At 48.6% G+C, this 19241-nt stretch overlaps 1 protein-coding gene across 1 annotated transcript; it reads left to right on the forward strand.

The window, feature by feature from the left end:
- The first annotated feature begins 6846 nt into the window (after positions 1-6846).
- UNC119B (unc-119 lipid binding chaperone B) lies at positions 6847-18571 on the forward strand. Its single transcript, XM_027043978.2, has 5 exons — positions 6847-7129; positions 9559-9672; positions 12203-12314; positions 12440-12612; positions 14781-18571. The coding sequence occupies exons 1-5, from the start codon at positions 6886-6888 to the stop codon at positions 14891-14893; spliced, it is 756 nt and encodes a 251-aa protein (XP_026899779.1). The 5' UTR covers positions 6847-6885; the 3' UTR covers positions 14894-18571.
- The last annotated feature ends 670 nt before the right edge of the window (positions 18572-19241 follow it).

Raw genomic sequence — 19241 nt, forward strand, 5'->3', positions numbered from 1 at the left:
CTCCAGGATCATAAAGACAAGGAGCCAGGATCGTGCCGGCAGCCAGGGAAACAGGAGTCCTGTTAGAGTTGGCAGGGAGGGCCCTGGCACCTCTCACATCCAGGCAGTCTTGTGAGGTGGGGGCACACAGCACCAGGAGAAGCAGAACTTCGTTCTCACCTCTATTTTGAGCTTCAGTGCTGTATTTCAGTATGAGGGAAAACAACAACAAACCGAAGTGTGCTTTCCGTCCTTTGAAAGGACAACTGTCAGGAAAGGAGAGCCGAGTTGCCAGGTGGGAGGGGAGAATTGGCAGGGAGAGTCTTTACGGCAAAACCAGGAATGAGGCGTTCTTGACTCCTCTTCCCTGGCATGTTACGATCCAGGGAATGAAAAGAAATTTGACCCTGGATTAGTTCCCTCTTTGGATCCTCCTTCCACCACGTTCTCACACACTAGGACCAGCTGCCCATTCTGAGCTCAGAGCAGCCTCTTCAACAATTATTGGCCTAACCTGGCTTGTCAGGAAACCACCCCTGCCTCCCTTCCCCCCCTCCCCCGCCCCCCCATTGGGCCTGGCTGCTCTGTTCTATACCAAGTACTGGAGAAGAGTGGCAAGTTCTTAGTAGGCCTGGTAGCTCCTAGATTCCCATCCTCTCCCTGCCGCGGCGAAACAAACTGTAGCCACAACATGCATTTGCAGCAGCACAGTGAGATGTGATTGAGGGGCTTTGAACCTGGCTGGCCCGGGAAAGCAGTGGGGGGTGGATAGAGCTGTCTTTCCTTCTGGGCTGTCTCCATCTGTCCCTACCCCTTACATGCCCCATCCTACTCCCACCAAAAAGTAAAAAAATCAGGATGTTTTTCACTGTCCATTGCTTTGTGTTTTAATAAACAATTTGCAGTGACACTGTTGAGATTGAGTTTGAACTTGATTGCGAAGAGGTGAAGTGATTGGGTGGGAAAAGGGAGACATGGGGGCTCACTTAGCTGCAAAGGGCTCTCCTGGGACAAGACCAGCGGCTTTTGTCCATTTTAGCCTCGTGTCTCTTGCTTTTGTTTTCGCCGGGATGTTTGGTTAAGAGAATGAAGTTCTGTAAAACTGCCTGGCCATTTCAGCCAGCAGTGCATTCAAGGGAAAATAAACAGTTGTTTTGTTTTGTTTCCACTTTCAGTGGAATGCCAGGCCATGACTCGACTCTCCCTCCCAATGCACATCTTTCCCTCAGCTTCCGTGACAGCCTGTGGACAGACCGAGCCCTGGGACGATTTTCTCTGCTTTCTCCTTTTCAGGTGTGTTGTCAGTGTTGAGTATACATTGGGAAGGATGTATATGCAGAAAGAGCAGGAAGGATTTTTTTCCCCTGTAATGAATCTACCTTGTTCACAGCTGAGGAGCATGAAACTCAAAAAACTTCATTTACCCCAGGCTAGTCAGTAAACAGTGAAGCCAGGTTTCAAATTCAGTCTATCTGCCTGCAAAGCCCCTGTTCTCTCTAAGCTATAAGGATAATTGTGGATATCCCTTAATGGAGCCCTTGAAATGGATGAGGCACAGTGCCAAGCACTTTTACAGAAGTTATTTCTGTTTAATCTTCAACAAAACAGTTGGTATTAGCCTTACATAGGTGAAGTGACTTGCCCAAGGCCATAGAGCCAGCCTAGACGGAGCTAGGACTTTACACCAGGATTCTGGCTCATCATTACTCTCTATTAGTCCGATTACCTGTCCTTTCCCCACCATGCTATGTGACTGGCTCCAGACTCCAGAACCTACCTGCTGTATTTCTCCAGCAAGAATGGAGGCTGCTGGTACCAGGAGAGTTTGGCCTACTTCCCTCAGTTATCCCTTAAAGGGCAGAATTCATTGCTCAGCTCCAAGAATGAGGCCAGTGTTGATGGCGTCTGTTCTCAGGGCCCAAATAAACCAGGAGGCCCACAGAGCCTCTTTCTTAGCTCGAGCCCACCCATAACTGGAGTTCTTTACTAATTCAGACCTAGCTGTTACTATTTCAAGTAGCTTTCTGCGAGCTGCCAAATGGGGGAAGAGACCTGAAGAAGCCTTGCTCTAGGGAGTTGCAGGGAGGAAAACTGACAGAAGATCTTGGGCCAAGTGCTGGGGGTTGGGTGAAACCGCTCCTTGGGTCCAGATCTTAATCTCGCGAAGGAAATCAGGCTCCCGGTTGGCTGGAGCCGGTGTGTCGGACCTTTCTCCATACTTAGTACCCCACCCCCCCTCCATCCCGTGTAGAGGAAGAGAGAGGAGTTTTCTCCACATTTACTGGAAAGCTCGTTGCTATTAGCAGTGGTGAGGGGTCAAGGCAGAGAGGACGTGGAGCAGGGAGGTTCTGCAGTGGGATTGCCTCTGTTCTCTGACAGCCTGAGGTGGTAGACACCTCACTGCAGGACTCTGGCCCTAGAGTCTTAGTTTTGTTTGTTGCCACCCACTTATATGTTAGTAAAAAATAACCCCACTTGCTCTTTTGGCTTGGCCTTGTGCTAAGACTTGCTGTCCTGGGTCTCCTTGCCGCTGCCACTGGAATCCATGTGTGGCTTCCTCAATCAAGCCTGGTCCCCAGCTCATTTCCCCTCAGCTGTCTTCAGTCACCATGCTCTCCCATCCAGCTCCACCTCTTCTCCCCATCTGGTGTGCCTGCCCTCTGCTGAGGGGTCCTGGAGAAAGGCCGCTGAAATATATTGGCATCGTGACCACTCACGATTCACACCCCCTGGTACCAGCATCGTGCTTTCGTTGCTGGTTTTGATCTCTTCACTACATCCAGGGAAGATGTGTGACTAGCTTGACTTATAAAGGAGGAAACAAAGGCTCAGAGGGGATAGATGACCTGCCCGAAGTCACATAGCTGGTAAGTGACAGAGTGAGGAGTGGGACTAACCACACACTCATGCTCTTAATGCCATGATGTGCTGTTCTTTAAAAAACGAAACAAAACAAAAAACAATTAAATGAAGGTAACTGATGATGCTGGGTGATGGTTAAATGGAGGTTTATTATATCATTCCCTTTTCTGAAAAAGAAAGTAACTCTTTAAGATGTAGTGATACGGGAAATACATGAGCATTTTTTTAATTTAAAGGTATATGGATGCCAAATCTGAAAACTTCTCATTGTCATACCTACTCATCTAATCCCTAGAGGAGAATATAGGTGATGGTCTGGTGGATATCTTTCCTTTTATATGTATTTTATATGTACATATATTTATATGTATATGCATATATACATATACACATATTGATACAGAATTTTTTTTTAATGTTTATTTTTGAGACAGAGAGAGACAGAGTATGAGCGGGGAGGGGCAGAGAGAGAGGGAGACACAGGATCCGAAGCAGGCTCCAGGCTCAAACCGTCTGTGCACAGAGCCCGATGTGGGGCTCGAACTCACAAGCGGTGAGATTCTGACTTGAGTGGAAGTCAGACGGTTAACTGATTGAGCCACCCAGGTGCCCCTACACAGATTTATTCTGCACATGTGCACATGTTTCTTCAGAATCCATTAGGGAATTATTGGGTCAAACATTATATGCATTTAAAAATTTGGAAGTACTGCCCTCCACAAGGCTCCATGAGTTTTCACTCACCAAGCTTGTGCTGTATGACTTGGGAATATGCGAGAAATCCCTTTTGGAAACAGGTGGGATATAAATATAAATTCTTGCCTTGTAAAAACAGCCCTCAGCCAGGGAGATGGTGACTTGGCTACTAGGGAAGTTACCAGTTCTCAGTCCCAGACCACAAGGCATGCCTGCAGTCCCAGCTTTGACCCGCCAGTTCGATGCATGCCACCTTTAGGAGGGAGTAGGAAGGAGGACTGAAGTTCCCAGTGTTTGCAGAAAAAGCCCTCTGATGTCTTGCTTACCTTGGTTGCACCAGCACCAGGCCCCACCTGCCTGGCCTGGTTTGAGTCAGACTGCCTGGCTACCCTGGGACTGCCCTGGAAAATAGCCACTGTCACACCTCTTACAGCAAGGAAAACAACCAGGAGAGGGACTTGCAGAGCTCAGAGCTGGGGTGAAAGAGTCTGGCCTGTCCATGCTGGCCTTCCCGCATCTAGCCCAGGGAAACCTTGGGTTAAAACTTGCTAATCCGGTAGCTCTGTGTTGTCCTCTTTTCTCCAAACATGGTGTTAGTTTATGTACTTTTCAAAAAACACTTTTTAAAAAAGCCTTTTGATACGCCTTAGAAAGATTGGTGAAGAGAAGTAGCGACAGATTGGAGTTTATAGCCCTTATTCTTCCTACTCCTTCCATGTATGTGTGTGTGTGTGTGTGTGTGTGTGTGTGTGTGTGTGTGTGTGTATGAACAAAGGTTCATAGGTAGTGACCCGAGAGAGTATAGGCCCCAGCTCCAGCTCCCTATGTAGGAGTTTTTATTTAATTTTCTTTTGAACAGGAAAAAGTGATCACATGTGAAGTTGCTTTTAAATTTTAAGAGAAGATAAGGCTACTTTGGTTTAACGTTTTCCTTCCGGACAAAGATCCTAAGATGTATATTTTTTAAATATATAAGCAACCCATGATCGTATGCTGGTGACAAAATAGTGCATAAGTAGCTCTCATGTCAAAAGTGACTATATTCTCTTTTTAGTTTGTTCCTCCTAATACTGTCTCCTCCCCCGAGGGAACTACGCTTAACACTTTAGTGTATCTCAAGATCTCTTCCTTTGCAGTTACAAATGCAGATCCATATATTCATGTCCTTTTTATTTTATTTATTTTTACTTTCTTTTTTTTAAGTTTATTATTTTGGGAGAGAGAGCATGAGCATGCAAGCGCCAGGGGGTGAAGGACAGAGAAGCCCAAGCAGGCTCTGTGATATCAGCACAGAGCCTGTGAAGGGGCTGGAACCCATGAACTGTGAGATCATGACCTGAGCCAAAATCAAGAGTCCATGCTTAACCAATTGAGCCAGCCAGGTGTGCCCCACCCCCTTTTGTTTTTCATGTCCTTTTTATTTTAAACAAATGGGATTCTGTGCCTTGTCCCCCCTGTCTCCTCCTACCTCCAATATGTCTTTAAGCTCTCTCTATACTGGTACATATAGATGGATCTCATTCTTTTTTTTTTTTTTTTAAGGTTTTTTTTTTTTTTTTTTAACGTTTATTTTTGAGAGAGAGCACACATGCGCGAGCACACTTGAGCAAGTCTATGTGCTGACAACAGAGAGCCTGATGGGGGGGCTGGAACTCACAAACCGTGAGATCATGACCTGAGCTGAAATCAAGAGTCAGATGCTTAACAGACCAGCCACCCAGGGGCCTGGGATCTCATTCTTTTTAACAGCTGCATAACTTGAATGGATGCAACTGTAATTTATTGTAATTTTTCAATGTTGCAAATGGTCCTGTGGTAAACATCTTTGCACTAAACAAGTATGTGCATAAAAGGGGTAATACATTTGTTACCATCCCTAGAAAGAGAAAAGTGGGGGATCCAGGTAACTATTCTTGAGAACTCTGAGAACAAAGGTTCAGTGAGCAAGTGAGTGGGAAATGGCTGCATTCTGAGCCTCCCTCCTGGTGATTCACAATTAAGTAGCATATTAAAAGTTCTGGAAATTCTTCAGTAACCACTCACTGCTGAGTGGTTTTAAAAGAGTTGTTTGCAAAGGGAAGGACTTTAATTCTTTGTACACATCTATTAAAATTTTCCTGAACGGTTTGGTAAATGCCACCGTGGTAATCTCTCAAAGACAGGACAGTTTTTAGATAGGAACTTGGCCACATACTGTTCCACCAGGCTGGGCAGCTGGGGTGTAGTAAGGTTTGGATTTTGTCCAGGAACGAGGCTAGGTCTGTCAGCCCCTCCCAAGCCCCTTACATAAGGTGAGAAGGACACAGCAAAGCCTGGCATAAATTAAGTGTTGAGGCTGACCATGGGGGGAAAGGTGGAGTTTCACTCTGGCCTAAGTCTGGGTAAGATGTGATACCACACTTAGCAGACACACTACATCAGTTGTAGGCCCAGGCCTCCGACACAGAAGCCTGTTGATCCAGAATCCCTAGAGAAGGAGCCAACCTGGGATGTGAGAGGATGGCCTCAACCCACCCTTCACCCACTCAACCCCCTGACCCACCTCTTCCAATTGGTGAAGTCATGGTTAACTTCCAGGGCTCAGTGCAGATGTTGCCTCTGTGAAGCCTCTTCCCGATTGGCCAGACCACTCTTGTGTGTTCCGGTAGCATCTTTGCTCTACCTCTTTTTAGAGCAGTTGGCCATCTGGCTCCTCTTTGAGTTCATTCATACTTACTGGGTTGGTCAAGAGGAAGGGCCACATAATGAATTGTGTATTTCACAGTCTGTCCCAGCAAAGGGGAAGCTCCTTCATAGTGGAGCATTCCTTCACTCACTCACTTATTATTGAGCACCTACTGTGTCAGGCATTAGCTGGACTGCCAGAATACAATAGTGAGTAAGGTGGACCCAATCCCAGTCCTCATTCATATTCTTACATTCCCTGTAGTCTAGCACAAGGTCGAGCCCAAAGCCTGGCACAGTAGGATTTAGAAACTGTAATCTGGAAAGGTGCTTTTGCAAGGCAAGCACTTTTAACTTCTGTGCTACAGATTAAGAAACTCTCTCAAGATGCCTTGTCTATAGTTTATATGACAGAAAGTCATTTGACTGTATGAAATATTTTAAAGACATTTGAGGTGAGGTGACTTTGGGGACCTGATGGAGAGTCTTGGGGGTTGGCACCCCAGCCACCCTCGTGGCTTACCACCTGGCTGGGCCCAAGCAGGCGAGACGGCAGCCGGCCGCTGACCCGCAGGCCCCGCCCCCGCCCCCGCCCCACCCCTCCCCAGGTGCCACCCCGGGCCCCGCCCCCGCTCTCCATAGTTACGGCGCTGCGGAGGCGGCGGCCATCTTGGCGGCGGAGCGATGAGCGGGTCGAACCCGAAGGCTCCGGCCGCGGGGTCAGCGGCTGGGCCGGGGGCGCTGGTGGCCGGCAAAGAGGAGAAGAAGAAGGCAGGCGGCGGTGTCCTGAACCGACTCAAGGCGCGGCGGCAGGCGCCCCCCCACGCGACAGAGGACGGCATCGGGGCGGCGGTCACGGAGCAGGAGCTGCTGGCTCTGGACACCATCCGGCCCGAGCACGTCCTGCGCCTCAGCCGGGTCACCGAGAGTGAGTGCCCGCTCGGCCGCGCCCTGCCCTCGCGCTGGGCCCCGGGCCCCTTGTCGCCTTCAGCGGAGCCGGCCGCTCGCCGCCTGACCGGCCCGGGGGTCCACCCTGTGGCCCCCTCGGTCGGCCAGGCCGCGCCGCCGGCCACTCCGCCGGGCGAGCTCTGCGCCTCCCACCCTCCACTAGCCTAGGTTGGGAAGGGGTTCTCTTTGAGCTTGACTGAGTTCCCCTGCGTCCAGCCACGCCAGGCTTCTCCTGGGCCGGCCGCAGCTGGGCCTCCAGGCCGGCCGTTCTCCTCCTCAGCTGGATCTGTGTGGGTAGGGAGCCCCCCCTTAAGCTTAACTGGATCCTCTTGACCCTGGTAAGTGGGACTGCTGCCCCCTCATCCTGGAAGACCCACAGGTATCAGTGAAGTTCCTGGCCAGCCAGCCTCCCTCATCCTGCCCACTTCCAGCTTCTGCAGCGTCTGCCTGCCCAGACCCCTACCTTCTTCCTCCGCCTTTCTGCACCCCGGCCCCTGACAGCCCCCCTCTCCAGCCTGGCTTGACCGCCCTACCTCTTTTGGTCCCAAGCCTTGTCCCTTTGTGTGCAGGGGCGTTCTTCCTTCCTCAAACAGTGGCATTTCATGCAGATTTTAAACAGCCACATTAAAAAGTATGTTGATAAAGTTTCAGTTTATGTACACGATCCAAAATGTGACTCCTGCTCTTGACACGTGTTCTAGTGAATTGGGAATGTGTCCTGCAACCATTCTACTACACCTTTTCATGGATGTAGGTACGGGTGGGAAGAAACATATTGCCCACCCCCCTGTCCTGGTTCTCCTTCCTTTCTCTGTTCTCTTCCAAGCCGAGCCCTGACCTGATGCCCTTTGTCTTGCTATTTCTTCCCCAGAGTTTGCAGTCACCTTGTTAGACCCTGCTGCCCTCCACACTTCTAACCCTGCAGCACCCGCACTCCCGCCGCGGACCTAAGGCTGCCACAGTGTCCTCTGCTGAACGGCTTTAGCTGTCAGCCTGGGGCCGCTCGGGTGTACTCAGGGAGCTGGTGGCAGCTCCAGTGATGTGGGGATGGGAGTTCAGGCGGTGGGCCTTGGTCCAGCCAGTATGAAAAGGAATTCCCATCTCTTAAGAGGTTTAACCTGATTCTGGATATTTCCATGTCCCCATTTGCCATCACTGTTTGGGTCGGGCCTGTCCGTTGCATGCCTGAGTATATCTTTAGTAGGTCTTGCTCTTCAGTTCTGACCCAGTTTTCATTCGGGGCCCTGAATGTATAGAAGTGCTCATCACCTGAGCCTTCTAACCTCCTACTTTCTCCTCATACCAAGGGGGAATCAGGCCGTTGTAATGCCTGGCCCTAAGCAGTGTTCTTGGTGGGCAGAGGTCCTGTGTAGGGGCTTGGGATTGGTGCTGTGGCTCAGATTCATGTCAGCAGCCTACTGGAGAAAGCCACAGGTCAGAGCTTGGTGACCTCTGGATTTTGTTAGCCTGTCCCGTTCAGTTGTGTATGGAGTACCCTCTAAAGGTGCAGAACCTTCCTCAGTCTTTTTCAGATTTAGGAAGTAATCAGGAGCTCTTCAGTTTGCCATCATGCGGTCAGGAGTCATCATAGAAAGAAATCAGCAAAGTTTTCTCTGATCAGTACTGTATTGACCAGCTGCTCAGGTTGTCAGAGGTTCCACGTTACTTTGGCCCAGTACCCTCACCAGCCAGTCTGTCCTGTCACCTGTGTAGATGTGGCCCACTGCCTGATTTGGTACAGCCCACAAGCTGAGAATGGTTTTTACAGTTTTAAATAGTTCGGCAGGGGAGGGGGAGAAGTCTTGCCCCACATGGTTCCATGCAATTCGTATTTCAGTATCTGTAAATACTTTTATTGGACTACAGCTATGCTCATTCATTTGTGTGTTGTCTGTGGCTGCTTTTGCGCTACAGTGACAAGAGTTGAGTGGTTGTGATAGAGACAGTGTGGCCCCAGAGTCTAAATTATTTATGATCTGGCCCTTTGCAGAAAAAGTTTGCTGCTCTCTGCTTTGTGATACTAATGGCTGGCAAACAAGTACTATATTAGCCATTAGATTAGCATGAATGTTTTTAAATGGATTTCTAAAAAAAATTCTGTCCTGTTGTGATATTCAAGGGGTTTCCAAAGGAATCCCCTTATACTATCCCTGTTTCTTAAAGGGTTATGATAATCTTTCATGCAAACCAAATCCATGCTCTTTTTTTCTTTCTTTGATCCCCTTATTCTCTTCCTGCAACATTTGCTTTTAACGTAAGGGGAAGTTTTTGAGTGTATTTTAAGTGAGTTGTGTAAGAAAAAAACCTGAGTTTGCTTCAAAACTTGAGGAAGAAATGAATGGTAGTTTTGGATGATTATTTAACAGCATTGGTGTCTCTCTCTCTCTCTCTCTCTGTCTCTCATTTCAGATTATTTATGTAAACCTGAAGATAACATCTACAGTATTGATTTCACCCGCTTCAAAATTCGAGATTTGGAGACAGGGACGGTGCTTTTTGAGATTGCCAAACCTTGTGTTTCAGGTAGGCCTCAGTACTGTAGCAGTCACTTCAAAAGGTCCTTGAGGCTCGAATTTGTGTGTACCATTGCATCCTGTGGCATGGACTCTGGCGTGTCCACTTCCTTGCCTCCTCCTGAAGCTTCGGCTGCCAGGTGCCCTGGTTTGCAGCTGCGCTAAGAGGCTGATGTTTGCCGAGTATCTGCTCTGTGCTGGGCGCTGTGTCCCACATGTTTCTGTTTACATCAGGTCACGTGATCCTCACGTCTCTGTGAGGAGCTGTTACTCCCATTTTCCAGATAAGGAAACTGAGTCTCAGAATTTCCAAGTGACTTTCCCACGGTCCTGTGCTCATTCCTCTTACCATGTTGCCTCTGTTTAGGAAAGGAAGCCTTGGAATTAAAAGTACAATGAAGAAAGCTCACCTGAGCCGTGTGTCCTGGGGACACTGGAAGGGTCATGCTGGGGGTCCCAGTCCAGGCTCACCTGTCTTCTCGCTCGCTTTCCTTTCAACAGTGCCTTCTATTTTCTTGTAAGGCCTAGTTTGGATGTTAATCTCCACCATTTTCTGGAGGAACAGAAAGCCCAGACCTATGAACTCATCTACTTGGGATTCCTTAAATTAGCCTTGAATAGATGCTTCCTGTGTTGTAGTGCACGCAGCTCCAGGGTGGTTCCTCTCTGGCTAGCCAGGCCACATCAAAGTCTTTGGAGCTCATCACTGGAGACGGAGCACCCCCTGGAGTTAGTTACTGGAACACCAGCACAGATGACTGCAGTAGCCACTGAGGTCTGAATCAAGAATTCTTTTTGCAAAACTCTTCTCATATGATTTGCTACTCAGAAAGAGCCTGTAAATTTGGTAAGGCAGGTGTTAGTAGCCCAGACAGGTCGAAGGGCTTTCCTGAGAAGGTCTCGGCTCAGGTTCATTGCACAGGCAAGGCTAGAGCCCTGGTCTTCTCACCCCACCTGGCATCCTTCATGCTCTCATAATCTAGTGCTGACCAAGGCACCTGAAGGCTCCAGCTTGTGGATACTTAGCTGGTATTGGGAGGATCAGGGCCAGGCAGCCTCCTGGGTCTGTGGTACTCACGTCCCTACGCGAAATGTCCCAGTACTTTGGATGTTTTGAGGACCCCATGGCCATTTCAGATGTGTGGACTTGGACTAGGCTGGGCCCAGAGTAGTCATTTCAGTACAAAACTGAACTGTCTCAAACAGGGAGGCTACAGAACTTGTAAAGACACCTTGATTTTTGGGGCGCCTGGGTGGCTCAGTCGGTTGAGCGTCCAACTTCGGCTCAGGTCATGATCTCACGGTCCGTGAGTTCAAGCCCCGCGTCAGGCTCTGTGCTGACAGCTCAGAGCCTGGAGCCTGTTTCACATTCTGTGTCTCCCTCTCTCTCTGATCCTCCCCTGTTCATGCTCTGTCTCTCTCTGTCTCAAAAATAAATAAATGTTAAGAAAAAAAAAATTTATAAAAAAAAAAAAGACACCTTGATTTTCAACTTCTCCAGTCTTTACCTGTAAGGATCTTGATTCACTTAGAATATGCTCACACTGAATCAGTACCCTCCTACTACACTTGTTCTGATGAGTTTGAATCCCTGAGATTTGGTCTGATTCTCTCTGAATCACATTGTTGGAGTGAGGGCTCTAGAGTCTCTGGCTCTGAACGCCTGCTCCATCTGGTTCCCCATTTGCTCTTGGGCTTGTGATAGGCAGAGGGATGTTTGGGGTTAAAAAAGACAGAAGTTGCACCCACATTCAGCCAATACCTGGAGAAAATTTTTTTGTGGGATACTGGATGGCTACTAGTGGGAACTATCTCCTTGTTCACATTAAAATGGTTCTCTGATTCATTTTATAAAACTTCCATTTCCTGGGCTCAGGAATGGACTAGACTCACCCTCAGTCAGGTCCAGCATGTTGGCTCATTGCTTACCTACCTCACTGTTTCCCAGGTTGTCAGTGTCTGATTTGGCATGGCCTGGGATAGGCATTACAAGGCTGTAGGCCCATGTCTTCCATTTAAATGACAAGATTATGTCTTGGAGCTTGTCTTTGCTGCCTGTCAGAAAGTTTTGTGTTCTCTGAACTCGCCTTTGGTTAGCAGCTAGCACTGCGACCTGATAACTATGTATAATATAGACCATGCCAGGGACCTAGTACCCAGCCTGTGTTTCAAGCTTCACTCTTAGGATACGTCCCAAGCCACTCAACTACCTAAAAGGTAAATAGCTTAATGTTTATAAGAACAAGCTTCAAGTCAGATGGACCTGGGTTCAAATCCCTGTTCCCTCCGTGTACTGTTTGGGGAAATTTGAACTTGCTGCTTAACCACTCTGGGCTTCTGCATCCTTATCAATAAGATGGAGATAATGATGACTCTCCACAGGGTTGGGAGGATTCTGTGAAATGATCAGCGCAGGGCCTGCTATGTAGCAAGCGCCCAGTAAATATCAGCCATCCTGCCGTTGGTGTTAGTGCTGTTAATTGATTGTGTTGTTTGGTGGCGCTGAGACAGTATGCTCAGGATTCCTTGTGCTCTTTCAGACCAAGAGGAGGAGGAGGAGGAGGAAGGTGGAGATGTGGATATCAGCGCGGGACGTTTTGTCCGCTATCAGTTCACACCGGCATTTCTCCGCCTCCGCACAGTCGGAGCTACGTGAGTACCAGTATTTCTGGAGGGAGAGCACTCGTTTGTCCACAAAGAATGTTCTTGGTTGGGTTCTGGGTTGGCTTTAAAGAAGGGAGGAGGCAAAGTAGGGCTCACAGAGATTTATTTTGCAGAGTGGAGTTCACAGTGGGAGACAAACCTGTGTCAAACTTCCGGATGATCGAGCGGCACTATTTCCGGGAACGCTTGCTGAAAAACTTTGACTTTGATTTCGGCTTCTGCATCCCCAGCAGTAGAAACACTTGTGAACATATCTATGAGTTTCCCCAGCTTTCTGAGGATGTCAGTATGTATCCCCTGACTTCTTCCCCGTCCTAAATTCTTAGGACTAGAAGGAACAAACTTTGGAGTCTATCTGGTCCAACACCCTCATCTGGCAGAGGAGGGAGGTAGTGACATGATGCCTCTCCGGGCATTTGACCTCAGGCTTCTCATTTCCTAGTGCTCCTGTCTAGGGTTTCAAATTCTGCCTGTATGGGAGCATCAGAGGTTTTAATAATGCAGGCCATCTGCTTTGGGTGCCTGCTGCAGGGAAAGGGGGTGACTGAGGAAGAGGAAGCGAGGGCCATGATGATTTCTGGGACTAGGGTTAGCCGGAGCGCCTCTCCGAGCCTCCGTTAGGCTTGCTTTTCCACTGTGTGCTAGTCATTGGCTTCTGCTCGGCGCTCCTTCTTTGCCCTCCCCTTTCTCCTTAGAGGGAGAAGCTAAGCTGGGGACTCAATAGAATCAGAGGTCTGGGGGCCTCGTCTTTCCCATTCCCTGCAAGTAGAGGTTGCGTAGATAAACTGTCAGAATAGAGCCACAGGAAATAGGGAGGTTTTATAGGGTTTGGAACAGAAGGAATGGCTGGATGGAAGTCACGTCTTAGGGAGAGTAATCCTGTAGTCCTGTGGAGGAAAAGCTGGGGAGGCACCAGAGGGAGGAGCCGAGGCAGGGGAAGAGGTGGACAGGGGAAGAGCAGCCTTTATCAGTTCCCATGACTCTGGTGGAGCTCTCTCAGGCTGGCATCTGTTAGTAACCAGGGAAAATGGCTCCAGAACATTGAGAATATGAGCGGGAGCCTGTGAATAGTGTGGGGGTTTGGCTGAGTTGTAGGGAAGGATCTGCATATACTGACTGGTTTTCTCAGAATCCCATGTCCTTAAAATTGTTGTATTCTGAAAGCCAGAATGTTCTTCACTCACATGGCAGTGCTGCTTTTAGGTAAAATGAGGATTGCTGCCTGGGGTGGGCTGTTTATGACAGCATCTGGTCCTGGTTTTAAACCCGCTCCCCAAGCTGTGCCAGGATATGTAGATACTTGCAAGGAAAGATTATGCATAGTAGTACAAGTTTTTACCCAAGGTGGTAGAACTCTTCTTCTTGAAAACACATAAGCTAAAAGAGTGTGGAGGTCAATATTCTGGATATGAACCAAGTAACTTTGGCCTAGGTGGGTCCAAAGGACTTTCAACAGTCCGTTTCATCTTTTGAGACCTGTGGTAAACGAGAGTGTCTCCTCCAGAGGAACCAAAATAGCTTGTGATCGTTAACTCAGAACTGATCAGAGGTAGTGACTGTTAATTATCTTGACTTTCCAGAATGGTTAAAGAGGCCTGGGCAGCTGCCTGGACAAATGAGATTTAAATCTGGATCCCAAGACAAGCAGACCTTTTGCTGAATCTTTTGCGAGTTAATACCCTGAGCCATCCCCGGAAAAGGCTCCTTGCCCTTTGTCACCCCTCACTCATGTATACCTAGGATTCCTTTGGTTGTCAGGAGTGCCCATGGGAAGTGGGCACAGTGAGGCACAGCTTTTGGAATTTGGACCAGAATGTCTAGAGGTGGGGAACAGACCAGAAGTACTGAATAAACAATGTGCAGTAGTCCATGTTCGGCAAAGGGTAATCCTGTTTTCCTGGGGTTCCGAGTACGAGTCCAGGCTCGAGATGCTCAAGGAGTGCCATGTCAGAGAGAGGATTGCATCCTTGTGTTGAAGTGGGTATCATGTTTAAGTTGGGGGCCTCTTTGGTTCTCTCCAGCTCTCTAAGCCTGGCCCCCTCTGTTCTGACCTCGTTATTCTAACAGTATACGCACATGTTCTGGAGGGCTGGACTATGAATTTTAGAGGGGGCACTAATTTTAATTTTTAAAGAGGTTTTTTTTTTTAATTTTTTTTTTTTTTTTTTTTTTTTTAGAGAGAGAGTGGGGAAGGGGGAGAGAGTGGGGAAGGGGCAGAGATGGGGGGAACAGAGGATTCAAAATGGGCTTTGTGCTGACGGCAGAGAACCTGATGCAGGGCTTGGACAGGGCTCGAACTCACAAACTGTGAGATCATGACCTGAGCTGAAGTCTGATGCTTATCAGCTGAGCCACCCAGGTGCCCCTAGGGGGGATACTAAGTTTTCCCCCCACCAATTCTGTGCGGCAGACTCACGTGTAAGTCTTTGCTTTTTCCCTTTCTCTGACCTGCAGTTCGTCTGATGATTGAAAATCCCTATGAGACCCGTTCTGACAGCTTCTACTTTGTTGACAACAAGCTGATAATGCACAACAAGGCCGATTATGCCTATAATGGAGGCCAGTGACCGCTGTGGGAGTGGACGGGGAGGTGCTTTGCTGTGGCCCGAGGTCCTGGCACATGGAGGTGGTTGAACCTGCTGTTCGTCAACACACATCTGGAACCTGGTCCCAGGAAGCCAAGGCTGGGGTGGTGGTTTCCTGTGCTCCAAGAGAGGTGCCAAGCAGTGCTGTGTTTTCTTCCCCAGTACTTTTTCTTCCCTTTTCCCCTACCCCTTAGGTTGCAGACGTATTATAGTAATGTGAAGGATTAGGGTAAGGCTACTGGAATCCAGAGAAAAAAGAAAATTTATTTTCACGTAGTCATAGCTGCCTGCTGGTTGTGCTGATGAGCCCGGGCCGCTACGGGCACAGCTGTGTCAGGGTAAGGAGGCTCTGGCCAGCCGGCTTGCCAGTCAGCGGCTTTTCCATAGGTTCCTGGGTGCTGTGAGAAGCTGAACGGTGGGTCTCTTCCAGGCAGCTCGCCCTCTCACTTGCAGTATTGCCGGTGGCACGGTCTGACCTCAGTTTGAGTGTAGTTCGAAAGCAACTGGAAAAAAAGGGGGTGTGTGTGGGTGCCAGGAGTGGAGGCACCAGTGGCCGGCAGGGCTGCCAAACTGAAAAGTCCATGTTGTGGAGAGGCCTGCTTCTCGGTCTGACTTCCAGGATCCTCCGCCAGCCCTCCCGGGGATACGACAAGGTTTCAGCCTGGCGGTGCCTTCTGTTCCCGCTTTGGAGGAAAGACGAGCTTGCTCTGCGTGTCCTGCCTCCTGACTTTTGAGTATCTCCTGAAATAGAATGTGGCAGTGTTTGCTCTCGGAGCAGTAGGATCTCTTGAGGCCACATCAGGCCTCGTATTTTGTGTTTTTTGTTTCATTTTTTTATTTCTAGGCTTCTTTCGGAGAGGTTTTATAAGATGTCAGTGGTGTTCCCAGCATATGTGATGTGTGGTTAGACTTCTGATAGTATTAATCAGGTTCCTGGGGCTAATCTGGCTCGTGTTGGGACTGGATATAGTTACGGACCAACAGCTACTTAAAGGAAGGATTTGATTTTTCAACACAGGAGAGCCTGCAGGATTGGCTTTGATGGGGATTTGCGTCTGAAACTCCGTAGATTTCTTATTTAGGAGGATTTTCCTGTCTGCCTTTCTACTGAAGTAGTTTCTGGAACCATCCTGGCAGGTCAGACCTCTAATGCATATTCTGATCCTTCATACTGCTAGTTGGAGTTCTTTTGGTTGTTTGGAAAGGATGAACTAGCCTGAGGTGGCTCTCAAAGGGTGCTCTCAAAAAACCTTCCTTGCACATCCTTGTGGGTTATGTTTGTCCTCAGGCCCTTACTGGATAGACTCTTGTCACCTCAGCTCCGTATGGTTGGCTGACTGTGGGTGGCTTTAGCTGACCCTCTGATAAGATTGTTGCTGTGGCCAGGATTTTGCATCGATAGAAAGGTAGCAGTAGGGCCCAAGTATGTGGTGATAGTCATTGTGAAGCATCATAGTAACTGACGGAGAGCAGTCTCCCAAGATGCTTGGGACAAAAGCCATGCGGGGCCCAGGATGGAAGGGCCAGCGCTTTGCCACAGAAAGCCCCTGTGCATTCACTAACCAGTGTCTCTCCCTGTTTGGATTCTAGAGCGTGAGTGGCCTTGAACCTTGGCCTAGTAGTGCTCTGTGCCAGGCCAGAATCTGGGCTGTGCCAGGTGCTGGCAGCTTTCTCACTGAGAAAACCCTTACTTGTGTGTGTTGGCACTGGGTCCAACCGCTGAGGAGGGAAGAGACCAGGCACCCTGCAGACGGCTTACTCATCGCCAGGCCGGGTGAATCTTAGAACCGGAGTCCACTACAAATCTAGGTGCCTTATGTGTGGCTCTGTCCCACATGCTGCTGGGGAAAGCTGCATTGGCCTCCTTCCCTCCTCCTCTGTGGACAGACATCAGCACTGCTTCCTTACCTTCGGTTTCTCCTCTAGCATATTTGTGTGTGCATATTGAGCTTGAGAATCGCCCCTTCTCTATGTGACAGCGGCCTAATAAGGAGATTTTCTACTATTTGATATTCACTTAGTATCTAGGATGTGGTTTTTGGAGCTTCCAGAGCTCTGCTCAGTTGAGTATGTCTTGGAAACGTGTCCCAGGATAGATCATGTCTTGTGGACTTGTGGGCTGTCTCTTATATGCAGTGTTAGCCTTTGCCTGGAGGGCAGAGGAGGCAGGCATTCTGGCCTGAATAGTGCTGTATTCTCCTCCCCACTGGCTTGCCTTAGTCTCACTGGGGACGGTTTTGAGGCCATGTGCTCAGTCTGTGCCATCTTCTGCTCCAGAAGGTCTGTCTGGTATTCTGTACCTGGGAGTCTGGATTCGTATGTCTCATTACTCAGGAAATCAGAGTTAACCACCCTGGGGTGTTAACCAGGGTGAGTTTCAAATTCAAGTTTTTTTCCTGAACTGGGGAGAGAATTGGAAGTCATATTTTCTCTGAAAGTAGCTGAAGCAATCAGGAGTTGAATCAGGAGGCCATGTTATTAAGTTACCTGGACTGTTGATAGCACTTGTCTTGGGGGTAATCAAACCATTGGAGGGAGAAAACGACCTGCACGGGGAGACCCTGCCCTCTGTTCAGAGCTGGTATCTGAGCGGCAGCTCCCGGAGGAATACATTCCAGCAGACCGCCGGGCCCATCTGTTGCCACGGGGCCTGATGCCTGTACCTCTTCCTCTCCTGTCTTGCTCCTGTTCCTCTGCCTTGGAATCTCCAGGAAGAGTATCTCTCTTTTCCTGTGGAGCCTTTGGGCTAAGATGCCCTTCTTGCTTCTCCAAAGAAGATCCCTGTTGATTTCATTCTGTCCTAAAGAGTACGCGGAAGAAATAACAACTTAAAGTAGCTGTGGGCTAACGTAGGCTTCCCCGTCCTGGTATGTTGGCTCGGAGATCTCTTGCAGAGAAAGCAGTTTTCAGGGGCATGCAGACTCCCTGAAGACACCTACGGCCTTTGGGCCATCTGATTCTCAGAGAGGGCCAGTGATTCAGGGAAGCTGGGGCTAACTGTAGACCAGCGATTCTTGAAATGGCAGTGACGGGGAATCTTCAAGGGGAATGCCTTCAAGGAACATTCATTTCTGGAGTGGATTTCATAGGCTATGTGGACTGGATGAATTAGGTGAGTCTTGCCTTAGTGTCCTGCCACCCCTGTAGACTCCCAGGGCACTCTTTTTTCTCTGTCAAGTCACTTTCTTTTGGTGGCTATTGTCACCACGATGTCAGTGAGGTTTGGGGACTGGAGACAGCCTGCCCCCAGAATCCCAGCATAGATTTCCTTGCCAGGGCATGGGGCAAGGGGTTCCTATGCAGAGGTGCTGCCGTCCCCAGTGTGAGAGCCTGGTCGTCAAATCATCACTTACTCACATTCCATGTTACCGAACATCTTCGCCACAAGAGGGGTCTGGTGGAGGCGGATTTACCCTTGTTTTACAAAGGATCATGTAAAGTCATTGAAGTTGTGAAAGTCTATTTTTTATCCCCTGTAAATCTATTTTTCACAGAATATAAGAAACATCAATGACCTGATCTGTCCTTCCTCCTCTTTCCCCTTCACCCAAGATCCTCATTCCAGTTTGTAATGTCTTTGTGTCCAAAGTAAACTAGGTGACTTATTTGTATAAAATGTTATTTTGTCACAAGAGACAGTAATAAAAGATTTTCACAGTACACGCATCCTCTCTTGTGTCCTGAGTGGGCCCTTTGCATTGCTGGGGGGAGCAGGTGTGGGGTGGGAATGGGCTCTGAGTTTCTTTATGTGACCTTTCTGTAAATAATGAGTAGAGGTGGCTTCTAGGGTGAACAGGGAACAGTGTTTGGCTTTAGATTTTATATTTTTGCTTTGTTTCACTGGGGAACTTTGGGAATTAAACATTTGTGTATTTTAAAGTTAGGCTTATTAAGGTGTACTTTAACTGCAGTAAAATTGACCTGGTTTAAGGGTACAGTTGGATGAGTACGCAATCTTATTACCCCATCACAATCTGATACAGGGATTTTGCGTCACCCCAGAAAGTTCCCTCAGGTTCCTGGTGTTGGCAAAGGGCAGTTCCAGTTCCCTTCCTTTACCCAAACCTCCTGCAACCATTGTCTGGTTTCTGTCTCTACTGGGAAATTTGCCTGCTTTTAATATAAAACAACATTCTTGTTTAAGGTGAAAATACAATTTTATTTATTTTTTTAAATTAAAAAAATTTTTCAACGTTTACTTATTCTTAGAGCACGAACAGGGGAGGGGCAGAGAGAGGGAGACACAATCTGAAGCAGGCTCCAGACTCTGAGCTGCCAGCACAGAGCCTGACATGGGGATCGAACTCAGGAGCTGTGAGAGATCATGACG

This window comes from Acinonyx jubatus, chromosome D3 (assembly GCF_027475565.1).
Source record: "Acinonyx jubatus isolate Ajub_Pintada_27869175 chromosome D3, VMU_Ajub_asm_v1.0, whole genome shotgun sequence".
NCBI classification, from domain to species: Eukaryota; Metazoa; Chordata; class Mammalia; order Carnivora; family Felidae; genus Acinonyx; species Acinonyx jubatus.